This window comes from Oncorhynchus gorbuscha, linkage group LG25, assembly GCF_021184085.1.
Source record: "Oncorhynchus gorbuscha isolate QuinsamMale2020 ecotype Even-year linkage group LG25, OgorEven_v1.0, whole genome shotgun sequence".
NCBI classification, from domain to species: Eukaryota; Metazoa; Chordata; class Actinopteri; order Salmoniformes; family Salmonidae; genus Oncorhynchus; species Oncorhynchus gorbuscha.
The window spans coordinates 43,475,432-43,501,181 of NC_060197.1; the positions used below are offsets into that span (position 1 = coordinate 43,475,432).

Below are 25,750 nucleotides of genomic sequence, written 5' to 3' on the forward strand. Positions count from 1 at the left end.
TGAAATTTGGCACATTCCTCCTGACAGAGCTGGTGTAACTGAGTCAGGTTTGAAGGTCTCCTTGCTCGCACACACATTTTCAATTCGGTCCACACATTTTCTATAGGATTGAGGTCAGGGCTTTTTGATGGCCACTCCAAAACCTTAACTTTGTTGTCATTAATCCATTTTGCCACAACTTTGGAAGTATGCTTGGGGTCATTGTCCATTTGGAAGACCCAAACTTTAACTTCCTGACTGATGTCTTGAGATGTTGCTTTAATATATCCATGTCATTTTCCTACCTCATGAATCCATCTATTTTGTGAAGTGTTCCAGTCCCTCCTGCAGCAAAGCACCCCCACAACATGATGCTGCCACCCCCGTGCTTCACGGTTGGGATGGGGTTCTTCGGCTTGCAAGTCTCCCCCTTTTTCCTCCAAACGTAACAATGGTCATTATGACAAAACAGTTATATTTTTGTTTCATCAGACAAGAGGATATTTCTCCAAAAAGTATGATCTTTGTTCCCATGTGCAGTTGCAAACCGTAATGTGACTTTTTAATGGTGGTTTTGGAGCAGTGCTATTTCAGGTTTTCAGGTTGAGTTTTCAGTGGTCTTTCAGGTTACGCTGGGCGTAATTTCAGGTTATTTCGATATAGGACTTGTTTTACTGTGGATAAAAATACTTTTGTACCTGTTTCCTCCAGCATCTTCACAAGGTCATTTGCTGTTGTTCTGGGATTGATTTGCACCTTTCACACCAAAGTACGTTCATCTCTAGGAGACAGAACGCATCACCTTCCTGAGCGGTATGATGGCTGCGTGGTCCCATGGTGTTTATACTTGAGTACTATTGTTTGTACAGATGAATGTGGTACTTCAGGCATTTGGAAATCGCTCCCAAGGATGAACCAGACTGGTGCAGGTTTCTAATTTTGGCTGATTTCTTTTCATTTTCCCATGATGTCAAGCAAGGAGGCACTGAGTTTGAAGGTAGGCCTTGAAATACATCCACAGGTACACCTCCAATTGACTCAAATGATGTCAATTCGCCTATCAGAAGCTTCTAAAGCCATGACATCATTTTCTGGAATTTTCCAAGCTGTTTAAAGGCACAGTCAACTTAGTGTATGTAAACTTCTGACCCACTGGAATTGTGATACAGTCAATTATAAGTGAAATAATCTGTATGTAAACAATTGTTGAAAAAATGACTTGTGTCATGCACAAAGTAGATGTCCTAACCGACTTGCAAAACCCATAGTTTGTTAACAACAAATTTGTGGAGTGGTTGAAAAATGAGTTTTAATGACTCCAACCTAAGTGTATGTAAACTTCCAACTTCAACTGTAGCTTGGCTATTAGACAATTCTTTAGTAAAGGTTGAATAGAATATTGTTCAGCTAATAGCCCATCCTGCTATGTTTGTGAAAAACTAATAATACTGATTTTTTTCCCCTTCCCACGTAAAAAAATTCCAATTGACAAAGTGTTTTTAGCCGCAATCGGCACCAACCCCAATTAATACATTTGGGCACAGTCGTTAGCGTGCTGAACATCAGGCTAGAATGTTCAGGGTTCGAAACCTGCTCCCTGCTTGCTATGATGCATGAGTTTGATACACCTGGTATTGAATATGGCTTAATTATTTTTTTTTTAAATTAAATAGCGATTTTCGTAAATTAACATTATGTCAAAAAATATGCACAATCGTTTGTCTCTACATTAACTAACATATTCCTCCCAATTTTTTTGCTTGACTCGTTATGACGTTATAACTACATACATTTGCTTCCCCGTAATGTTTTGTCAGCCAACTTTGCTGAAGTCATCAGGGACAGGTGGCAAGTGTGAAATTCGTCATTGGAACCACTCGATATGATTGGTCATATAAAAACCTTGGGACCCAAATGCATAATGAGTGCTCTATCTCCCGCTTGTGGTGGTCTGGAGTAATGAAGCCGTGACGCTGGTTACCTCTAAGTCCTGCGCTGTAAAGCTCGCAACTTTTAAAGGAGGAACCACTGTAAGAATGCTGGTAGCCCTGGGCTTCAACCCCACCCTGTGCAATTGGGTCCTGGACTTTCTGACGGACCACACCCAGGTGGTGAAGGTAGGAAACAACATCTGCACCTCGCTGACCCTCAACACTGGGGACCCACAAGGGTGCGTGCTCAGCCCCCTCCTATACTCCCTGTTCAACCACGACTGCGGGGGCATTCACGCCTCCAACTCAATCATCAAGTTTGCAGAAGGCACAACAGTAGCGGGCTTGATTACCTACAGCGACGAGACAGCCTACAGGGAGGAGGTGAGGGCACTCTGAGTGTGGTGTCAGGCAAACAACCTCTCACTCAACGTCAATAAAACTAAGGAGAAGATCCACATCGAAGGGACTGCACTGAAGAAAGTTTAAAGTTTGAAGTTCCTCGGCGTACACATCACCGACAAACTGAAATGTGTGGCACAACAGCACCTCTTCAACCTCAGGAGGCTGAAGAAATTTGGCTTGTCACCCAAAACCTTGATGAACTTTTACAGATCCACAATCGAGAGCATCCTGTCGTATTGTATCACAACCTGGTATGGCAACTGCACCGCCATCAACCGCAAGGCCCTCCAAAGGGTGGTGCGGTCTACACAACACATCACTGTGGGCAAACTACCAGCCTTTCATGACATCTATAGCACCAGATGTCACAAAAAGGCCAAAAAGATCATCAAGGACAACAACCACCCGAGCCACTGCCTGGTCACCCCGCTACCATCCAGAAGGCGAGGTCAGTACAGGTGCATCAAAGCAGAGACCGAGAGACTGAAAAACAGCTTCTATCTCAAGGCCATCAGACTGCTAAACAACCACCACTAACTCAGAGAGGCTGCTGCCTACATGGAGACCCAATCACTAACTCAGAGAGGCTGCTGCCTAAATGGAGACCCAATCACTGGCCACTTTAACAAATGGATCACTAGTCACTTTCAACAATTCCACTTTAAATAATGCCAATTTAATCATGTTTACATATCTAACATTACCATCTATTTTACATTTACATTACATTTAAGTCATTTAGCAGACGCTCTTATCCAGAGCGACTTACAAATTGGTGCATTCACCTTATGAGATCCAGTGGAACAGTCACTTTACAATAGTGCATCTAAATCTTAAAGGGGGGGGGAGGGAATACTTATCCTATCCTAGGTATTCCTTAAAGAGGTGGGGTTTCAGGTGTCTCCGGAAGGTGGTGATTGACTCCGCTGTCCTGGCGTCGTGAGGGAGTTTGTTCCACCATTGGGGGGCCAGGGCAGCGAACAGTTTTGACTGGGCTGAGCGGGAGCTGTACTTCCTCAGTGGTAGGGAGGCGAGCAGGCCAGAGGTGGATGAACGCAGTGCCCTTGTTTGGGTGTAGGGCCTGATCAGAGCCTGGAGGTACTGAGGTGCCGTTCCCCTCACAGCTCCGTAGGCAAGCACCATGGTCTTGTAGCGGATGCGAGCTTCAACTGGAAGCCAGTGGAGAGAACGGAGGAGCGGGGTGACGTGAGAGAACTTGGGAAGGTTGAACACCAGACGGGCTGCGGCGTTCTGGATGAGTTGAAGGGGTTTAATGGCACAGGCAGGGAGCCCAGCCAACAGCGAGTTGCAGTAATCCAGACGGGAGATGACAAGTGCCTGGATTAGGACCTGCGCCGCTTCCTGTGTGAGGCAGGGTCGTACTCTGCGGATGTTGTAGAGCATGAACCTACAGGAACGGGCCACCGCCTTGATGTTGGTTGAGAACGACAGGGTGTTGTCCAGGATCACACCAAGGTTCATAGCGCTCTGGGAGGAGGACACAATGGAGTTGTCAACCGTGATGGCGAGATCATGGAACGGGCAGTCCTTCCCCGGGAGGAAGAGCAGCTCCGTCTTGCCGAGGTTCAGCTTGAAGTGGTGATCCGTCATCCACACTGATATGTCTGCCAGACATGCAGAGATGCGATTTGCCACCTGGTCATCAGAAGGGGGAAAGGAGAAGATTAGTTGTGTGTCGTCTGCATAGCAATGATAGGAGAGACCATGTGAGGTTATGACAGAGCCAAGTGACTTGGTGTATAGCGAGAATAGGAGAGGGCCTAGCACAGAGCCCTGGGGGACACCAGTGGTGAGAGCGCGTGGTGAGGAGACAGATTCTCGCCACGCCACCTGGTAGGAGCGACCTGTCAGGTAGGACGCAATCCAAGCGTGGGCCGCGCCGGAGATGCCCAACTCGGAGAGGGTGGAGAGGAGGATCTGATGGTTCACAGTATCGAAGGCAGCCGATAGATCTAGAAGGATGAGAGCAGAGGAGAGAGAGTTAGCTTTAGCAGTGCGGAGCGCCTCCGTGATACAGAGGAGAGCAGTCTCAGTTGAATGACTAGTCTTGAAACCTGACTGATTTGGATCAAGAAGGTCATTCAGAGAGAGATAGCGGGAGAGCTGGCCAAGGACGGCACGTTCAAGAGTTTTGGAGAGAAAAGAAAGAAGGGATACTGGTCTGTAATTGTTGACATCGGAGGGATCGAGTGTAGGTTTTTTCAGAAGGGGTGCAACTCTCGCTCTCTTGAAGACGGAAGGGACGTAGCCAGCGGTCAGTGATGAGTTGATGAGCGAGGTGAGGTAAGGGAGGTCTCCGGAAATGGTCTGGAGAAGAGGGGAGGGGATAGGGTCAAGCGGGCAGGTTGTTGGGCGGCCGGCCGTCACAAGACGCGAGATTTCATCTGGAGAGAGGGGAGAAAGAGGTCAGAGCACAGGGTAGGGCAGTGTGAGCAGAACCAGCGGTGTCGTTTGACTTAGCAAACGAGGATCGGATGTCGTCGACCTTCTTTTCAAAATGGTTGACAAAGTCGTCTGCAGAGAGGGAGGAGGGGGGAGGGGGAGGAGGATTCAGGAGGGAGGAGAAGGTGGCAAAGAGCTTCCTAGGGTTAGAGGCAGATGCTTGGAATTTAGCGTGGTAGAAAGTGGCTTTAGCAGCAGAGACAGAGGAGGAAAATGTAGAGAGGAGGGAGTGAAAGGATGCCAGGTCCGCAGGGAGGCGAGTTTTCCTCCATTTCCGCTCGGCTGCCCGGAGGCCTGTTCTGTGAGCTCGCAATGAGTCATCGAGCCACGGAGCGGGAGGGGAGGACCGAGCCGGCCTGGAGGATAGGGGACATAGAGAGTCAAAGGATGCAGAGAGGGAGGAGAGGAGGGTTGAGGAGGCAGAATCAGGAGATAGGTTGGAGAAGGTTTGAGCGGAGGGAAGAGATGATAGGATGGAAGAGGAGAGAGTAGCGGGGAGAGAGAGCGAAGGTTGGGACGGCGCGATACCATCCGAGTAGGGGCAGTGTGGGAGGTGTTGGATGAGAGCGAGAGGGGAAAGGATACAAGGTAGTGGTCGGAGACTTGGAGGGGAGTTGCAATGAGGTTAGTGGAAGAACAGCATCTAGTAAAGATGAGGTCGAGCGTATTGCCTGCCTTGTGAGTAGGGAGGGAAGGTGAGAGGGTGAGGTCAAAAGGAGAGGAGTGGAAAGAAGGAGGCAGAGAGGAATGAGTCAAAGGTAGACGTGGGGAGGTTAAAGTCGTCCAGAACTGTGAGAGGTGAGCCGTCCTCAGGAAAGGAGCTTATCAAGGCATCAAGCTCATTGATGAACTCTCCGAGGGAACCTGGAGGGCGATAAATGATAAGGATGTTAAGCTTGAAAGGGCTGGTAACTGTGACAGCATGGAATTCAAAGGAGGCGATAGACAGATGGGTAAGGGGAGAAAGAGAGAATGACCACTTGGGAGAGATGAGGATCCCGGTGCCACCACCCCGCTGACCAGAAGCTCTCGGGGTGTGCGAGAACACGTGGGCGGACGAAGAGAGAGCAGTAGGAGTAGCAGTGTTGTCTGTGGTGATCCATGTTTCCGTTAGTGCCAAGAAGTCGAGGGACTGGAGGGAGGCATAGGCTGAGATGAACTCTGCCTTGTTGACCGCAGATCGGCAGTTCCAGAGGCTACCGGAGACCTGGAACTCCACGTGGGTCGTGCGCGCTGGGACCACCAGATTAGGGTGGCCGCGGCCACGCGGTGTGGAGCGTTTGTATGGTCTGTGCAGAGAGGAGAGAACAGGGATAAACAGACACATAGTTGACAGGCTACAGAAGAGGCTACGCTAATGCAAAGGAGATTGGAATGACAAGTGGACTACACGTCTCGAATGTTCAGAAAGTTAAGCTACGTAGCAAGAATCTTATTGACTAAAATGATTAAAATGATACAGTACTGCTGAAGTAGGCTAGCTGGCAGTGGGTGCGTTGTTGACACTACACTAATCAAGTCGTTCCGTTGAGTGTAATAGTTTCTACAGTGCTGCTGTTCGGGGCTAGCTGGCTAGCTAGTAGTGTTGTTTACGTTACGTTGCGTTAAAAGAACGACAATAGCTGGCTAGCTAACCTAGAAAATCGCTCTAGACTACACAATTATCTTTGATACAAAGACGGCTATGTAGCTAGCTAAGTAGCTAGCTACGATCAAACAAATCAAACCGTTGTTGATGAAATGAAATGAAAATGTGATACTACCTGTGAATGCGACCGGGTTGTTGAGTTCTATTCAGAAGACGTTGGCTAGCGTTGGCTAGCTGTTGGCTAGCTAGCAGAGTCTCCTACGTTAAGGACGACAAATAGCTGGCTAGCTAACCTCGGTAAATTAAGATAATCACTCTAAGACTACACACTCTAAACCTAAACAACACAATTATCTTGGAACGAAGATACGAAGACAGCAAAGACAGCTGTGTAGCTAGCTAACACTACACTAATCAAGTCGTTGAGTTGAGTGTAATAGTTTTCCCAGTGCAGCTAATCAGTGGACGTTAGCTAGCTGGCTAGTGAAGACTACGTTAGGACGGCGAAATACGATAGTTACGCAATTATCTTTGATACAAAGACGGCTATGTAGCTAGCTGAGAAGAAATTGCTAGGATTAGACAAATCAAACCGTTGTGCTATAATGAAATATAATGAAATGTAAAAAGTTATACTACCTGCGGGAGCGGAGCGAAGCGCCGATGCGACCACTCGCTCCAAACCTGCTGCTCGGCCATCGCTCATCCATATATTTATACATATATATTCTCATTCACCCCCTTTAGATTAGTGTGTATCGGGTAGTTGTTGGGGAACTGTTTGATCGCTTGTTAGATATTGTTGCACTGTCGGAACTTGAAGCACAAGAATTTCACTACACTCATATTAACATCTGCTAACCGTGTGTATGTGACGAATACAATTTGATTTGGTTTGAAAAGATTGAAAAAAAATGTTGAGAGGGGAATAAGCAAAGACATTTCCCTTCTTCCCAATATTATTTACAGCACTGTCTACATATTTACATATTTCATTTATCCAACCAATTAGTGAAACCAGATGTTTTTCTGACTTCAGAAACCTGGAGACATGAAAGAAATGCTTCTATGTATGTAGTGACCTTAATGACCAGTTGATCATCTCTTTGTTGTCACATACCCAGTTCTCCGTTCTCAATGACCTCGAACGTGGTCCAGAGGTCGACCGGGTTGGTGACCACGTTCCTCGTAACCAGCGTGGACTCTGCCAGCTCGTCTGACGTCATGGTAGGAGACAACTACCACAACACAACCACAACGATGTTAGAGTGAGGAGAGGAAACAACCACAACGATGTTAGAGAGAGGAGAGGAAACAACCAAAACGATGTTAGAGAGAGGAGAGGAAACAACCACAATGATGTTAGAGAGAGGAGAGGAAACAACCACAATGATGTTAGAGAGAGGAGAGGAAACAACCACAACGATGTTAGAGAGAGGAGAGGAAACAACCACAACGATGTTAGAGAGAGGAGAGGAAACAACCACAACGATGTTAGAGAGAGGAGAGGAAACAACCACAACGATGTTAGAGAGAGGAGAGGAAACAACCACAACGATGTTAGAGAGAGGAGAGGAAACAACCACAACGATGTTAGAGAGAGGAGAGGAAACAATCACATCTTAGCAGGACTGGGTTCATTTCCATTGCACCCAGGAAGGAAACAGGAAGTGAACTGAAATCACAGTACATTCTTAAAATGTCCATTAACTTGCTGAATTTAAATAGAACGACTACAACCCTGCATGTTAGCTATCCCCGTCAGATAATTAGGGAATGGGGGAAAGGTTGGGCATTTGTATCACTGTCAAAGATTTTCCATCACTTGCAATCTGGAAATGGAGAACACAAACGTCTACATTTGTTTGTGAAATAGCCTGCACAGAAACTATTCTGTAATCATAGTGTAGAGGTGAACAGAAAGTAAAGAACAAACATGACTCAAAAGAGAAGAAAATCATTGTTAATGTTGCAGTGAGTCGTAAAACAGTCCACTCTAAACCCCCCCCCCACTTCCCCTTTCCACCCCACTGCTGTTCCACACCTGCAAAATACATCCATTACCTGCAGCTTACCACTGCCTCTGATTAAACACAATTACTCACACAATTATATCAGAAGTGTCTTTGATTAGCTAGCTTTTGATTTATTTCGGTGGCAGTAATCCTATCAGGTTTAACCACCAACGTCTTGGCCCTATTCTATGACGCCCTCCACCCCCACACCTCTCTCTGTTCCCTCAATCCCATCAGCTCTGTACCCCTAAATCCCCCAGCCCCTGTTACACACCCCTCCACTCCCACACCTCTCTCTATTCCCTCCATCCCATCAGCTCTGTACCTCTAACTCCCCCAAACTCCATTACACACCCCTCCACCTCCTTTCCTTCTACTCCCTTTATCCTTCATTCTCTCCATCCAACTTATACACTCCCCCTCTTGCTCACCCTTTACACACACACACACACACACACACACACACACACACACACACACACACACACACACACACACACACACACACACACACACACACACACACACACACACACACACACACACACACACACACACACACACACACACACCTTCACCTTGATTAAGCAGCAGTCCTCCGGCTCCCTCCTCTCCAGGAACACCTCAAAGATCAAGTCCCCGGCCGGAGAGAACTAAATAGAAGAAGAAAAAGAGGGAGAGAAACAGAGGAAAAAGAAAAACCACAACATTCGGATTAATTGGCTTTTGTTCTGAATTCCCACCTCGGTGTGGCCTGAGCCTAAACAGAGGGAACCAAGGGAAGCATTAGACGATATGAGGAGATTGGTAGAGGTCGTATTCTGAGCTACAGGCAAAACTAAATATAGTGCTTTTAATTGATGCGATGTTTTGGCAGAATGAGGGAAGCAAGCCAGAGGAAGTCAGAGAGGTGGAAAGGGGGGGGGGGGGGTAAGGGCTTCAAATGTAGTCAACATTTCTGCCAAACTTTATAATATCCCAAACAAGTGTTCAGTCTCTTAATCAACGATGAATACTAACTTGAGCTGACTCTGACCTTTGACCCGTGACTTTGAGTCAATGGAATGTGTGGAAATCTGAAGCTTGTAGTAGATCAAGTAATGATACTCCTCTTAGGATTTTGATATAATTTTAGATTTAACACAGAGACAAATGTATTTTTCAATCTGTGAGAATCCAGTCTGTTCGATACCATTGAGGTAACATACTGTATCAGGCCACATACAGAGTGTCTTAAACACACGCAAGAGGCTTTGGAGAAGTCCTTGGGATCTCTCAATTTCCCTTCAACCTCCGGCATTGTAAAACAACAGCCGATAGGCCATTGGACACAAAGTGACATTGCATCAAGTGTCATATGACCTTATGTATCTGTCCTTGTCCTCTGTTCTCTCTCTCTTCACAACAACAACAAAAATACTTTTTAAGATCGGGTTATCATGAGCAAACCAACTTCTGATACAAAAGTGAAAAGTCTGCCTTCTATGAAACATTTCTTCTCAACTTTGAACTAAACAACCTATGATGTCTTCAACAACAGTAAGCCAGAGAGAAAATATTGTAAACAAGCGGAGAGAAGTTGTGGCATGAAGGTCATACATGACGGAGAGGTCTTGGGAAAAGACAAATGCCATGACAATGGCAGGGCTGCACAGGAAAAATAATAGGTTGGCCTATGACATGTCATCATTATAACAGGTAGAGTCCTATGTGTGCGTGTGTCTGTGTATTTCTGTGTGCGTGCGTATGAGTGCGTGCATGTGTTCCACACCGGTAGAGATTACAGCCCACAGACAAAGAGATGTTCCATTAGCAGAACTAAGGAGAGGAAAGAGGAGACAAACACTGAAGAGGAGATGGTGGAAGCTGGTGCAGGGAATGACAGAAGGATGGAGAGGGGGAGAACAGGAAGTAGAGAAGAATAAGGCCCGGGGGGGTGTGGTATAAGGCCAATACACCATGTCTAAGGGCTGTTCTTATGTGCGACGTAACACGGAGTACCAGGATACGCCCATTAACCGTGGTATATTGGCCATATACCACAACCCCCGAGATGCCTTAATGCTATTATAAATTGGTTACGCAACACGGAGTGCCTGGATAGAGCCAATCGCCATGGTATATTGGCCCTGAGGTGCCTTACATATTATAAACTGGTTAGCAATGTAATTTGAACAGTAAAAATATATTGTTTTGGTCATACACATGGTATAGAGTCTGATATATCACGGGTGTCAGCCAATCAGCATTCAGGGCTAGAACCGCCAGTTTATAATTACAATTATGAATGCTGATTAGCTAAAAGCCGTATAATCCGGTCCTTGAGTTCGTCCAACAGCACAGATTTGTGTTGTAGCCCCAACATACCCAATTCATTATTTGGGGCCTGATGATTGGTTGACAAGTTGAATCCAGACAAAAGTGTTTGTCCGGGGTTACTTGAGGACTGGAGTTGGGATCCACTGGCCTACAGTATGATGGAATTAGTCTTATGGGCATTTGCAATGCACCTCTTGACAATTTGCATCTGAAGCAGACAAGCTTAACTCACACACATTGTTTACATATTGTTCAGCTATATGTCCCCCCCCCCCAAAATAAAAACTGTAGGCCTATGGTAGCATTGGCATTACATGCCATTATCAGCTGCAAAATGGGTTCACATGGCTGATATCCTGACAATATAGTAATAATATAATGATACAACACAGAAACACAGACAAATTAGAGACAGATTCCCTTCCTCTCTTTATTGCAGGATCGTGACATGATTAATTAACATGGACACTAGTTCATCCTATATAATCGTTAAGTTAACAATCAAAACAAGTTTAAACACTTAACTTCAAATAAATTACTATTTCATATAATTTCCAAAAGTCTACAAGTAACCTAACTCGTATGTAAAGGCTAGACATTTTAGTAGGCTGTAGGCTGTTATTATAAAAAAACATTGTTTCAGGTATAATAAAACAAGTCCATTACCAGTAATGTCCAACATCACTCCACCGATCCCTGCTCTACTGAGTGAGAACACTTCTGCTTCAGCCCAGTAACAGCATAATTAATTATTAACTAATTACATTTGATACATTGAATCAGGTGTATTAGTGCTGGGTTGGAACAGAAGCCTGCACTCCCAGCAAGGGTTGGTCTGCTCCAGTTGTAGAAGGAATATACATCGTGTGTGATTTTTAAACTGTTTATAAAATGTGCCAACATAGCTAGTTATACATAAACCATATGGTATATAAGGATGTACCCTTTTTCTCTTGGTGTCACGCCTTGGTCATTGTATTTTGTGTTTTTGTTATATGTTTGGGTAGGCCAGGGTGTGACATGGGTTTATATGTTGTGTTTCGTATTGGGGTTTGTATTATTTGGGATCGTGGCTGATTAGGGGTGTGGTATAGGCTTGGCTGCCTGAGGCGATTCTCAATTAGAGTCAGGTGCTTATCGTTGTCTCTGATTGGGAACCGTATTTAGGCAGCCTGAGTTCGCTTTGTATTTCGTGGGTGTTTGTTCCCATCTCTGTGTTGTAGTCACCAGATAGGCTGTAATTAGTTTCACGTTCCGTTCTGTTGTTTTTTGTATTTAGTTTCAGTTATTTCATGTACCGCGATTCTTTCATTAAAGTCATGAATAACCTACACGCTGCATTTCGGTCCGACTCTCTTCATTCAACAGACGAACGCCGTTACACTTGGGACATTCATTAGGACTTCTTCATCCGGGTTTTACGGCTCTCTGTATCTGAGGACAGGGTTTTACGGCTCTCTGTATCTGAGGACAGGGTTTTACGGCTCTATGTATCTGATGACAGGGTTTTACGGTTCTCTGTATCTGAGGACAGGGTTTTACGGCTCTCTGTATCTGAGGACAGGGTTTTACGGCTCTCTGTATCTGAGGACAGGGTTTTAGGGCTCTCTGTATCTGAGGACAGGGTTTTACGGCTCTCTGTATCTGAGGACAGGGTTTTACGGCTCTCTGTATCTGAGGACAGGGGTTTACGGCTCTCTGTATCTGAGGACAGGGGTTTACGGCTCTCTGTATCTGAGGACAGGGGTTTACGGCTCTCTGTATCTGAGGACAGGGTTTTACGGCTCTCTGTATCTGAGGACAGGGTTTTAGGGCTCTCTGTATCTGAGGACAGAGTTTTACGGCTCTCTGTATCTGAGGACAGGGTTTTACGGCTCTCTGTATCTGAGGACAGGGTTTTACGGCTCTCTGTATCTGAGGACAGACAACAGGACAGACGACAGACATCAGAAAAGAAACAGGCCTCATTATAATCAAGTTGGACAGCCCTGAATATTGTGTTGCTATATCTTTCTGTCCTCAGTTTTTCCTCGCTAGGGACTGGAACCCTAGAATAGTTTTACAATGTACTCCCACAAATGTATATCGGCCCTATTCAGAGTAGCCTACTCTCCCTTCTCTGACAGCAGGAAGTGCTAACGTTAGCTAATCCTGTCACACTCTTCCATTGCTGTTAGCTAGCTACCTAAATACAAATTAATATCAGCCCTATTCAGAGTAGCCTACTCTCCCTTCTCTGACAGCAGGAAGTGCTAACGTTAGCTAATCCTTTCACACTCTTCCATTGCTGTTAGCTAGCTACCTAAATACAAATGTATATCGGCCCTATTCAGAGTAGCCTACTCTCCCTTCTCTGACAGCAGGAAGTGCTAATGTTAGCTAATCCTGTCACACTCTTCCATTGCTGTTGGCTAGCTACCTAAATACAAATTAATATCAGCCCTATTCAGAGTAGCCTACTCTCCCTTCTCTGACAGCAGGAAGTGCTAACATTAGCTAATCCTGTCACACTCTTCCATTGCTGTTAGCTAGCTACCTAAATACACATGCATTTGGAGTTACAATGATAAATATAATCAAGATAACTAACTAGCTAATATGAAGTTAGCAAGCTTGTGATATTTTATTTACATTGCTTGCTATACAGTACGTAAAGTTAGCTAGCTAACATTACGAGATCAGCTCTTTGGAGTAAGCCTGCACACTATGTTTCTGTAGAAAGCTAGCTAATAATACAGAATTTTTGGATCATTATCAACATATATTTACTTGCTTGAATAGGTTCTTCCACGGTCTCCGTTTTCTGGCTCCCTAGAAAAACTAAATAATGGGCAATTTTCCAGAAGTTTCCGTAAGTAAACTTGCTAGCTACTTCAGTGGACGTTGATCACATTTCTACCGAGAAAATGAACACATATCTAGTGGCAAATGTGTTAAATTATATAGATGATATGAAAGGGATAATCAACTCAGGGCTCCATGTGTTCATTAAAAAATAACGCATAGCCCCCTCGTTGATTATCACTTACTTATGCAGCTGGTTGAGACAGTACCACACATTAAACCACTTTCATCAACTGCCCTGATAACTAAACAGTCCATGTGTGGCGGACATTTTTAAATGCTGGATCTTGGCCCCCAGTTAAAGCACACTGCAGCTTGTCTTGACAACAATCACACTCAGCTGTGGAAATGAGTGGGGAAGAGAAAGGTTTAGAGGTGTTTTCTATGCATCATGGTACTTATTCCTTCCTCTCCACCGGAAACGAGAAGTTCACAGTAGATTTAAGTAAAGGATAAGTACCCAGGTCCCATGTGGCTCAGTTGGTAGAGCATGGCGCGTGCAACACCAGGGTTGTGGGTTTGATTCCCACGGAGGAACATATGTACTCACTTCTGTAAGTCGCTCTGCATAAAAGCATCTGCTAAATGACTAAAATGTAAATGTACAGTGTATCATAACGAATAGGCAGAGTTTACCCGTAGAAAGAAGAATGAATAGAAAGGGTGTTTCAAGTGAATGATAACATAATGGATGGACTGGCAGCCATTTTGAGTGTACCGATGCCAGGAAGTAAAAGCAGGTGTGCTGTGATTGGTTGAGTCAACTATTTTTATGAGCCACATCAGTTAGAACTATTTGAGTGAACATTCTACATTACCATGGCAATCCAGCCTCAGTTGAATTAACATTCTACATTACCATGGCGATCCAGCCTCAGTTGAACGAACATTCTACATTACAATGGCAATCTAGCCTCAGTTGAATGAACATTCTACATTACCATGGCAATCCAGCCTCAGTTGAATGAACATTCTACATTACCATGGCAATCCAGCCTCAGTTGGTAGAACATTCTATATTACCATTGTAATCCAGCCTCAGTTGAATGAATATTCTACATTACCATGGCAATCCAGTCTCAGTTGAATAAACATTCTACTTTACAATGGCAATCCAGCCTCAGTTGAACGGACATTCTACATTACCATGGCGATCCAGCCTCAGTTGAACGAACATTCTACATTACCATGGCAATCTAGCCTCAGTTGAATTAACATTCTACATTACCATGGCCATCCAGCCTCAGTTGAATGAGCATTCTACATTACCATGGCAATCCAGCCTCAGTTGGTAGAACATTCTACATTACCATGGCAATCCAGCCTCAGTTGAATGAACATTCTACATTACCATGGCAATCCAGCCTCAGTTGAATGAACATTCTACATTACCATGGCAATCCAGCCTCAGTTGAATGAACATTCTACATTATCATCACAATCCAGCCTCAGTTAGATAGAACATTCTACATTACCATGGCAATCCAGCCTCAGTTGAATGAACATTCTACATTACCATGGCAATCCAGCCTCAGTTGATAGAACATTCCAAAATAGCTTGGCAATTATTGCGCCACAATACCAGGCAGCCATTGGGAGTGTGGCCAGTTCACCAGTCAAATTGGCAGTAAAAATATGCCTGCCCACCTTTACTGAGTTAACTCAGCCAGAGACGAGAGAACGAGGGAGGAAAGAAAACAAAGAGGGTGGTTTTTCTGGCGCCCTCACTCGAACTTAAAGTGCTTTCTGACGTATGAAGTCGAGGAGAAAATAACGGAAACAAAAGAGAGGGAGGGGAAACACAAAGGACAGAGCTCCATCCTAGTGGGTGTGTTTGTGTGTGTACCCTCCACTCTAAGAGCTAACTCAACAGCCTGAGCTAACAGGTGCTAGGCTAGGCACTAGGCTAATCACGCTGCTGCACTGCAAGCCACTAACAATGAACACCACCACATGGTAGAGCTAGCCTTAACTTCCTCGCCCTCCCTGAGAGAGCCAGTCTTTCCTAAAAGCTTTAAATTGAATATCTGACACGTCTATTTTCCTCTTTCCTCTGGTCTCTCAATCCTGTTACCAGGTTACTAAAAACCTCCACTTTTAGTACGAGACATTTGTCTAGCTCTCTTGTGTTTTCGGGGGGCAATTTTCCAACAATAGCGTTAACCTTTTAGTTCAATTGGCCATATTCCTTCTGACAGCCTCTGGAAACCAACTTAAAGGGGGGGGGAGAAGAAAAAAACCACTTTCAACACTTTGTTCAACCACTTTCAACACTTAGTTCTAACACTTTTCAACGTCAGCAGGCAGCATAAGGTTTGAAGATTAATTTGTTTTCCAGGTTATCTGAACATAGAGTTTCCTGCAGCACATGCGTCCAGGCATAAAGTAGCAGACAGTTATAATGGTGAACAAGCATACAAACCCTCTCATTGCCCTCTGACTCCGTCCAAACAACACCCTCCGTCCCTCAATCATTGCATAACAGGAAGACAGGTCAAATGCATTTCTGACCTTAAGAGCTCAGCTTACACACACACACACACACACACACACACACACACACACAGAGCATTAACACACACAGACACGCAAACACACACACACACACACACACACACACACACACACACACACACACACACACACACACACACACACACACACACACACACACACACACACACACACACACACACACACACACACACACACACACACAGCGGTCTGATTGTGTGTGTAAGTGGAGCTAAACAGGTTGACTTACTGTGGTGTCTTTCTTGTCGTTCCATCGTGTGATGAAACTGTTCTCACTCTCCATCTGCTTGAGTTGGTCCTCGTTGACCTGGTAACACACACACACACACACACACACACACACACACACACACACACACACACACACACACACACACACACACACACACACACACACACACACACACACACACACACACACACACACACACACACACACACACACACACACACACACACACACACACACACAGGTAAATACATCAACCCTGTCCACATGAAGAAACACAGATATTCTGTACATAATATCTGTGGTAGCCTAGTGGTTAGAGTGTTGTGCCAGTAACCGAAAGGTTGCTAGATCGATATCCCCGAGCTGACAAGGTAAAAATCTGTCGCTCTGCCCCTGAACAAGGCAGTTAGCCCACTGTTCCTAGGCAGTCATTGTAAATAAGAATTTGTTCTTTAACTGACTTGCCTAGTTAAATAAAGGTTAAATAAAAAAATGTAATACATAAGAGGACATACATAACATTTTGGGTAAAAATAGAAATTCCCTTTAATTATATAGAGCCACACAATGTGGAATTATAGTTGTGTCCAGTAACTTTAATTTAAGCTAAAAGGAAAGAACCATAGCGATGGGAAGTTCAGGAAGTTCAATTGGATTGTTCACCGGGTGGTTTATAATCAGCTGAATAAATGACTCCAGTAGCCCATCGCTATAGTTTGTTCCTTTTAGCTTAAATTAAAGTTACCGGACACAACTGTAATTCCACATTGTGTGGTTTCAAAGCGTCAAAGCGAGGTAGAGAAAATTATACTTTTTACTCTAACCCCCAATCACTTTCAGAGGACAATTTGCTTTGTCAGGGCTATGCATTACAATGAAGACTGGAGAGAGGGAGAAAAGACATACACACAAATGTGAACACACACACACAGTGTGTTGGGGTCTGATAAAAAGCCCACATCCACAGCATTCCACCACATAATGGCATTCCTAATTAGCCTGAACATCTCACTCATTTTATGCCACGGTGATGGTGTGTGTATTCACTGAGATTGGGTCCTCATTGGTTCAGCTTAATGGTTATTTGTCATGCGAACAACAGCAGCATTCCAACCTGATTAAGAGGGAATGGAAGGATGAATGGAGGGATGAATGGAGAGAACAGTCCTCCTCTAGGTGGGAAAAAGAGAGGGAGCCAGGCGTTCCCGGAAGAATTAGTGTGACACTAATAACGCTCTGAAACTTAAATCTCACTGTTTTAAGTTTCAGAAACTCTGTTTTAAGTTTCACACACTCACTGTTTTATGTTTCAGACACTCACTGGTTTAAGTTTCACACACTCACTGTTTTAAGTTTCAGACACTCACTGTTTTAAGTTTTTCAGACACTCACTGGTTTAAGTTTCAGACACTCGCTGGTTTAAGTTTCAGACACTCACTGGTTTAAGTTTCAGACACTCACTGGTTTAAGTTTCAGACACTCACTGGTTTAAGTTTCAGACACTCACTGTTTTAAGTTTTAAGTTTCAGACACTCACTGGTTTAAGTTTCAGACACTCACTGGTTTAAGTTTCACACACTCACTGTTTTAAGTTTCAGACACTCACTGGTTTAAGTTTCAGACACTCACTGGTTTAAGTTTCAGACACTCACTGGTTTAAGTTTCAGACACTCACTGGTTTAAGTTTCAGACACTCACTGTTTTAAGTTTTAAGTTTCAGACACTCACTGGTTTAAGTTTCACACACTCACTGGTTTAAGTTTCAGACACTCACTGGTTTAAGTTTCACACACTCACTGTTTTAAGTTTCAGACACTCACTGGTTTAAGTTTCAGACACTCGCTGGTTAGATTTACTGCCAAATTCTTTAAAATGACGTTGGAGGCGGCTTATGGTAGAAAAATTAACAAATTCTCTTGCAACAGCTCTGATGGACATTACTGCAGTCAGCAGGCCAATTACACGCTTCACTTGTATAATTGAACTTGAGACATCTGTGGCATTGTGTTGTGTGACAAAACTGCACCTTTTAGAGTTGCCTTTTATTGTGCCCAGCAGAAGGTGCACCTGTGTAATGATCCTGCTGTTTAATCAGCTTCTTGATATACTACACCTGTCAGGTGGATGGATTATCTTGGCAATGTAGAGATGCTCACTAACAGAGATGTAAACACATTTGTGCACAATTTGAGAGATGAATAATTATGTTTGTTCATATAGAAAATGTCTGGGATCTTTTATTTCAGCTCATAAAAACATGGGACCAACACTTTACATGTTGCGTTTATATATTTTTTTGGTCAGTATATATGATAGGTAGAGAGATAAAACTTACCCCAAAAAGTTGTACATAGTTTGTGATGAGGTCTTGGACCACGCTGATCTCTGGTGTGGTTTGTCCCTCGGTTTGGAAGAGACAGGAGGAGAACACACAGGCCAAGTCTCTGGTCTGCATCTGGTTGATATGGGAGCACCTCTGGACCCTACACAGTATAGAGATACAGGAGAACACACTGATAAACACACATGTAGGTGACATAGACTCATACACATACTGTAAGTACAGTACATAAACCCACAAATGCTTAAATACACACACAGGAACAGGCACACACAGACCCACACACACACTATATAGCTACACACAATATCCCCCTCGTACAACAACCAAACTATGTACACACTCCCTGGTCAACTGCATGAGCATGTGTGCCGGGAACTAGAGGTAATAACTGTAGGTCATGTTAAACTAGGCCACAGTCCAGGTAATGACTGTAGGAGATGTTAAACTAGGCCACAGTCCAGGTAATGACTGTAGGAGATGTTAAACTAGGCCACAGTCTAGGTAATGACTGTAGGATATTTTAAACTAGGCCACAGTTCAAATTCCAGCAAAATCCCCGATTAAGAATTTTCATTTCATTGCACCTTTATTTTGACAGGGAGACATGCAGAGAACAATGTCTCTTTTAGAAATGATGATGCCTGTACACACATAAAACACATGAATATACATTATACACATCAATATACACTATACACATCAATATACACTATACACATCAATATACACTATACACATCAATATACACATCAATATACACTATACACATCAATATACACATCAATATACACTATACACATCAATATACATTATACACATCAATATACACTATACACATCAATATACACTATACACATCAATATACACTCTTAAGACTCCCCTCTCTATACTGCCCCTGTTGGAGAAAGTGCGTACCCATAGTAAACTGAAAATATTTTTCCCCAAAATTGCTAATATATGCATATAAAAATTATTATTGAATAGAAAACACTCTAAAGTTTCTAAAACCGTTTAAATTATGTCTGTATGTAAAGCAGAACTCTCAGGGCAGCCTTTCTCCCAAACTCTCTCTTGTGAAGAGAAAAGTTGGGTCAACTTTGACGTCATGGCCCCCATCCTTCCCAGGCAGCTACCGATCCAGGAACAGTTTCTATGTCTTCAGCGCGATGTCAGCTTTCAAGTGGCACATTCATTGTGAGAATCCCACGAGCCCTGCACGTTTGGCGGGCGAAATTGCTCGTGTCCCTCTGAAAATCATGCACTCTTTTGCGCGCGGCCAATTTCTTCCATGATGCAGCATTTGAAGCCGGTGTGTCTGTTAGCGTTGCTCTTTGTTCTACATGCTAAAAACATCATAAAGCTCGATTTTGCACATCGTTTGACCAGTTTAATCGACATATAATATGTAAATTGGAAGTTTTGATTCGCAAGAGTGCTGGACCAGAAGTCATTTTTGACACATTTCAACTGAAGCTGTTAGCATATGCTAATACAGGGACACACAACGTGAAACCAAAGGATGTATTGGGTAAGTATGACTCCTTCTACGTCTTCTGATGGAAGAACATCAAAGGTAAGGGAGTATTTATGTGGTTATTTGGGGTTTCTGTGGACTCCAAACGTAGAGGAGACATAGTGCTAATATCTGAGCGCTGACTCATAGTATAGCCCAGTGAACGATGTCTGTAACGTTAAAAATAAATGTAATACAGCGGTTGCATTAAGAAGAAGTGTATCTTTGTAACTATATGTAGAACATGTATATTTAGTCATGTGTATTGCTTGTTATCTGACGTTATCTGTCGGAGCTATCATCATTTCTCCGGACATTTGAGTAGCATTTTTTGAAATGTCGTCATTGTAAACCGAGATTTATGGATATAAATGGCAAATTATTGGAAAAAAAATAAATGTACTGTGTAACATGTAATATTACTGTCATCTGATGAAGATTTTCAAAAGGTTAGTGAATTATTTATTTTTTAATCCTACTTTTAAATTGTATTTTTTTCTGGGACAAAATGGCCGCCGCTTGCCTTTTGTTTCGGTGGTGATCTAATATAAATATGTGCTATGTTTTCGCCGTAAAACATTTTAGAAATCTGACTTGCTGGGTAGATTAACAAGATGTTTATCTTTCATTTGAGCTATTGGACTTGTTAATGTGTGGATGTTAAATATTTTTAGGAATATTTTTTCGCATTGTGCGTTATGGTAATGAGCTTGACCCGTAGTCACGATCCCGGATTCAGGATGGGGAGTCGTAAAAGGATTAATATACACTATACACATCAATACATTTACATTTACATTTAAGTCATTTAGCAGACGCTCTTATCCAGAGCGACTTACAATACACAGAAATCAAAACACAAGCATGGAAAACAAACACATTTGTCGGTAAAAAGGTCCTCAATCAGCCTTTTGAATTGCCCTCGAGGCACCACATTGTAGAAGAGCCTCAGAGATTACTCCACAAGCAAGGTGCACAAAACCTAAAAGAAGATTGACTCAGTGGAGGCGGAAGATATATCCAGAGTTAGCCATCCCTCAGACTGGGTCTGGTATCTCGTACATCTGTAGGTTAACAATGAGAAGGTACGGGTGGAAATCTTCTCCAAACTATCTGCTCATTACCATAATAGTCAGATGAATAATCCAACCAATAATCCAACCACTGTGGATTTGGAGCAGAACAGCAGCGCTGTAAGCATCAGTGTGCAAGACCTCATCAGACCAGACAAGTAGTAGAAGTGAATTATAAGTATTTACAGTATCTAACAGAAGTAGAAATGTGATGTATCTACTGTATGTCCATATCTACTTTACTAGAAGGGTGGGATTGGGGGAGAATGTGTTCTAGACTAGTTCTCAGGGGTATTTTATGTTGGATTGAACCCTGTCTGGTAAACCATGGGACATGAGAATCTGGTGGAAAAAAACAACAACATCTACATGAACCATTTTTATGTTGATTTTTTTAACTGTAGTGGGCTATGGGTAAATGAAGTGACTTCTGCAGAGCAATGGATTGTGGGTTAGAAGTGTCAATAAGAACAGGTGGCATCGCTATGCCGGTGTGCCCAAGTCTGTGTTGTTGTCTCACTTACCACCCACACACAGTTCTGTGTGTGTGTGTGTGTGCCATGTAACTGTTTTTTATTTCACGAAAAAATGGCGTATGGAATTCAGAAGATATGTATATTATGATATTCAGACTATATACAGTATATATATTACAAACATTCAGACACACATATATATATAAATATATATTTATATATATATAAATATATATAATATATAATATATATATATAATATACATTCTAAACCAAAATTGGAAAAATGGCAACCTAAATAGGATCCCCAATCAGAGACAACGATAAACAGCTGTCTCTGATTGGGAACCAATTCAGGCCACCATAGACCTACATATACCTAGACATTCTAAACCCCATAGATATAGAAAAAACCTAGACAGGCCAAAAAAAAACTAAACAATATAAAAACTAAACCAACCACCCTTGTCACACTTTGACCAAACCAAAATAATAAAGAAAACAAAGATAACTAAGATCAGGGCGTGACAATATCATGATATTCAGACTATGCAAAGCGAAGTGTGAAAAGCAGTCATCAAGGCAAAGGGTGGCTACTTTGAAAAATTCAAATATAAAATATATTTAGATTTTTTTTTAACAAACAACACTTTCTTGGTTACTACATGATTCCATATGTGTTATTTCATAGTTTTAATGTCTTCACTATTATTCTACAATGTGGAAAATAGTACAAATAAATAAAAACCCTTGAATGAGTAGTTGTGTCGAAACTTTTGACTGGTGCTGTCTACATTATGATGATCAGGGTATATATACTGAGGTTACAAAACATTAAGAACACCTGCTCTTTCTATGACATACTGACCGGGTGAATCCAGGTGAAAGCTATGATCCCTTATTGATGTCACTTGTTTAATCCACTTCAAATTAGTGTAGACAAAGAGGAGGAGACAGGTTAAAGAAGGCTTTTTTGAAACCTTGAGACAATTGAGACGTGGATTGTTTATTCAGAGGGTGATTGTGCAAAACAAAAGATTTAAGTGCCTTTGAACGAGGTATGTTTCCCATGTGTATCAAGAATGGTCCACCACCCAAAGGACATCCAAACAACTTGACACAACTGTGGCAAGCATTGCAGTCAATGTGGGCCAGCATCCCTGTGGGACGCTTTCAACACCTTGTCGTCCATGCCACGACGTATTGAGGCTGTTCTGAGTGTAAAAGGAGGCGCAACTCAAAATTAGGAAGGTGTTTCTTATGTTTCGTACACTCAGAGTATAGTATAATATTCAGGCTCTCCTTTTCAGACAAACTACTTGACCTACATGTCCGTAAGTGCTTGTTATAGTGAAATACTCATCTGAAAATGTGTCTACAGTGCATTACAGTGAAAGGAACAGTGACATGATGAGTGTAGGGTAGCTTTGACCGGAGGATTTTTGCAGTTTGTGTGTTTGTGTATATATATGTGTGTCTGTGTGAGTGTGTGTGTGTGTGTGTGTGTGTGTGTGTGTGTGTGTGTGTGTGTGTGTGTGTGTGTGTGTGTGTGTGTGTGTGTGTGTGTGTGTGTGTGTGTGTGTGTGTGTGTGTGTGTGTGTGTGTGTGTGTGTGTGTGCGTGTGTGTGTGTGTCCGTGTGTGTGTGTGTGTGTGTGTGTGTGTGTGTGTGTGTGTGTGTGTGTGTGTGTGTGTGTGTGTGTGTGTGTGTGTGTGTGTGTGTGTGTGTGTGTGTGTGTGTGTGTGTGTGTGTGTGTGTCTCGGACCCTCACCTGTAGAGGTGTTGCAGCAGAGCAGTCAGGGTGGATCTGTTGATCTTGGGAAGACTCTGGATAAATCTAGAGTACTTCTCCACTCTCCTTTTCTCATCCTCCTCATCTTCACTCAGCAAAGAAAGGAGGCCATTGATTAAAACAAATGACCCATAATGACCCAAATGGTATATAAATATGCATAATTCCTACATCAATGTTAAACAATCAAAGGTAATCTGTGCCTCTACACACCTAGTGCAGACACCCAGTAGGGGTAGAGCTCCTTGGTCAGCAAGGCGTCCTCGGCCTGGGACAGAAAGGTCTTCAGGGTGTCAGCGACGTCCTCCAGCTGGTGCTCCAGGACATGGAGCTTCACGTTGCGGGCGTCCTGCCTGAAGGCCTCCAGGAGCAGGGATACACGGCCCGGGTCCCCACCTACGCTGTAGATTCCCTGATGACACAGACCTAGAGGAGTGGGAGAAAAGGTAGGGGAAGGAGGAAGGGAGAGATGGAGTGAGAGAGAGAGACAGCATGAAAACAAGTCCTCAAACCCTCATGTATTCAGCCAGCAGCATACCACCCTGCATCCAACTGCTGGCTTGCCTCTGAAGCTAAGTAGGGTCGGTCCTGTTCAGTCCCTGAATGGGAGACCAGATGCTCACCGTACTGGGTGACAAAAGCTATGCAGCTGTCCACAACGATGGGGACGCCCTTTTTACTCAGCTGCTGGTTGCTTAGAGCCCTGCCGTCCGTACCAGAGGCCAATTTGATCGCAGAGTGCCACAGCGCAAAGTCCACTTTGTTGAAACCATGGATGTACACAGTTCTGTACGAAAGCAGAAAAAAGTCAGACAAACAAAAAATGTCTCAGAGATACATACATCCATACAGCATTTTTAGGAAAATAGACACTGACAGATGTCTAATAACCTACTATTTAATTCTCAAACACAAACATTGCAGTGTTTCTCCTACGATTTTTTTCAGCAGAGGTGGCAAAGTTAGTGGGCGTGGTTAATGGCGCAGTCTTCGGACCCAAACATTTTGAGGCCCTCCTTCTTGGCTGCAAAGAGAACATCTTGCTGTTTAAAAGCTGATTTCATGCCATTTCAAATGTTTTGCCATGGGGCGGAGAGAAAATGTTTGTTTTGAAGCTAGTTTCATGCAATGATACACATTCTGTCATGGGGCCAAGAGAAAGAAAATCTATTTTTAAAGTTAATTTCATGCAATTCTACGCAGCAAAAATGAGCCGTTTTAAAACGTATTTGACACATTTGCCATGCTATTATGCTTAGTGACCCAGACAACCAACGTGGACCTCATGTCATGACATTTTAGGAATTTAGATTCTCCCTGACTGTCAAGATTTTATTCTGTTGTTTGTTAGTTCTCAAAGATCTAATTAAAAAATACTCCATTATCTTGTCTACATACTTTAAATATGCTTTTAGTAGTTTAAATTCACACTAAAAAAATACTGTATATATATTTATTTTTGTCATATTTTTTTTAAGTGGCGGACACGATTTAGCAGCAGCAGCCCGCCACATTGCTAAATGAATATAGGGAAAACACTGCAATGGAAAATACACACATCAGAACACGGTGTCAAACCTGCAAAGCAGCCTGGAATCAAACAAACCACAGATACACATACCTTCCACCCTCCACCATCAAGACCACTTGGATCCTCTCCTCACCTTCTACATGGGTGGAAACAGCTGAGAAAAGAGAACAACGCTGAAACAACTCTGAAACAACACTGAAACAACTCTGAAACAACACTGAAACAACGCTGAAACAACGCTGAAATAACTGAAACAACGCTGAAACAACGCTGAAACAACGCTGAAACAACGCTCAAACAACGCTGAAACAACGCTGAAACAACGCTCAAACAACGCTGAAACAACGCTGAAACAAAGCATAGCTACACTGCACGTATAGCGTATTCCTCGCTATATGGGAGGGAAAGTGTTCCTTCTAGAAGCAGTTGTCGTAAACAAAGCTACACACCAGATGTGTAGCTTTACAGATCTGCTCGGACAACAGAAAACAGGGGGAACGAGACATACTGTTTTTATTTATTTACTTTTCTGCTCTTTTGCACACCAATATCTCTACCTGTACATGACCATCTGATCATTTATCACTCCAGTGTTAATCTGCAAAATTGTAATTATTCGCCTACCTCCTCATGCCTTTTGCACACAATGTATATAGACTCTTTTTTTCTACTGTGTTATTGACTTGTTAATTGTTTACTCCATGTGTAACTC

At 43.2% G+C, this 25,750-nt stretch overlaps 1 protein-coding gene across 2 annotated transcripts in view; it reads right to left on the bottom strand.

Moving 5' to 3' along the window:
- The window catches only part of arap2 (ArfGAP with RhoGAP domain, ankyrin repeat and PH domain 2), a 253,179-nt gene that overhangs the window by 24,851 nt on the left and 202,578 nt on the right, over positions 1–25,750 (bottom strand). For both annotated transcript variants that reach the window (XR_006834916.1, XM_046328114.1), the window contains exons 19-26: positions 25,129–25,192; positions 24,131–24,294; positions 23,721–23,933; positions 23,487–23,592; positions 18,647–18,794; positions 16,309–16,386; positions 8,960–9,034; positions 7,487–7,604 (exon numbers count right to left, since the gene is read on the bottom strand). Coding sequence is in view for 1 of the 2 variants with exons in the window: in XM_046328114.1 (XP_046184070.1) it covers positions 7,487–7,604; positions 8,960–9,034; positions 16,309–16,386; positions 18,647–18,794; positions 23,487–23,592; positions 23,721–23,933; positions 24,131–24,294; positions 25,129–25,192 (966 nt within the window). In the remaining variant the exon portion in view is untranslated. The remainder of the gene's footprint in view (positions 1–7,486; positions 7,605–8,959; positions 9,035–16,308; positions 16,387–18,646; positions 18,795–23,486; positions 23,593–23,720; positions 23,934–24,130; positions 24,295–25,128; positions 25,193–25,750) is intronic.